General features: G+C 39.8%; 1 protein-coding gene across 1 annotated transcript in view; it reads right to left on the bottom strand.

The window, feature by feature from the left end:
- Nucleotides 1–181: 181 nt before the first annotated feature.
- LOC101302927 (phytanoyl-CoA dioxygenase domain-containing protein 1-like) overlaps nucleotides 182–1057 on the bottom strand; it is a 3391-nt gene continuing 2515 nt past the window's right edge. Inside the window, exons 6-8 of the mRNA XM_004297330.1 lie at nucleotides 656–803; nucleotides 385–529; nucleotides 182–272 (exon numbers count right to left, since the gene is read on the bottom strand). Of these exons, the coding sequence (XP_004297378.1) occupies nucleotides 182–272; nucleotides 385–529; nucleotides 656–803 (384 nt within the window). The remainder of the gene's footprint in view (nucleotides 273–384; nucleotides 530–655; nucleotides 804–1057) is intronic.

Below are 1057 nucleotides of genomic sequence, written 5' to 3'. Positions count from 1 at the left end.
AAAAAAAACTCTCCCTCACACATCAAACACTGGTACACTCAGCAATTTCTGCGACTCACAAAAGTTCATAGTTTGGATCCATACTTCAAAGCTATGGAAACCAGAAAATAAATAGACCGCACAAGTCACTCCTGAAACAACATGCAAAGCTTAGAAATAAATAAACAATCGATGTAAAATTTTACCAATTATCTGGAGCCCATTTGCAGCCATCTGTATCCACCACATGCACGCTATATGCATGCCTTGACTTTGAAGACTGGTTCTCGAAACTGTAGTCCAAGGATGACAGGAAAAATCCATAAGGAGACCTTTCAGACCCTCCAGCAAATGAGATAAACCACATGTATTTCTATAAGGATGAACAGAAACAGTGTAACTGACCTTTGATGAATAAGATCACCATGAATAACAACTAAAGACCCAGCTTTGACTTCAATAGGCACAAAATCTTTTGGATCATACACAGGGGACGGACGATCAAAGGTCATACCGTCTTCACCTCTAATCAACCGTCTAACAAGGCCATCTAAATCACAAACAAAGACAAATCAGAGGAAAACTTGATTACATTAAACACAACAGAAAGTCAAAATAGATAAAGATGTTGTTAGGAAGGATTTATAGAAGGAAGAAGATGAAAGGAGAACCCTACTCTTTTGAGATCCAGGAATAGCCCACAGGCAGCCATTTACTACTGTTGCATCTTCCAAGGCTAGCCACAGCCCAGTGCAAGTTTGTGGTTCGGTATAAAGAAATGAGTTATCCTGGTGTGGCACTACCTCACCGCCAATACCCGGTTGCTGCCAGCAATATTCTTACAGATCAGTTTGAGTAAATGAGACAAAGGTTGTTTGTGTGAAGACATATAACAGTGCTTCAAAACTTGCAAAATTTTAAATGTTACACGGCACTATTTACATTTTACAGTTACGAATCACAGTGCTGCTAATTCTACAGATTGCTAAACATGCGTGTGATTCCATTTAAGATTCAATCCCAACAGCTACATACATACATATATATCAGGCCCGCTGTGGAGCGGACGTTCGCACCG

The sequence above is a fragment of the Fragaria vesca genome, linkage group LG4 (assembly GCF_000184155.1).
Source record: "Fragaria vesca subsp. vesca linkage group LG4, FraVesHawaii_1.0, whole genome shotgun sequence".
Classification (NCBI taxonomy): Eukaryota; Viridiplantae; Streptophyta; class Magnoliopsida; order Rosales; family Rosaceae; genus Fragaria; species Fragaria vesca.
This window is presented reverse-complemented; position numbering and strand designations above follow the sequence as displayed.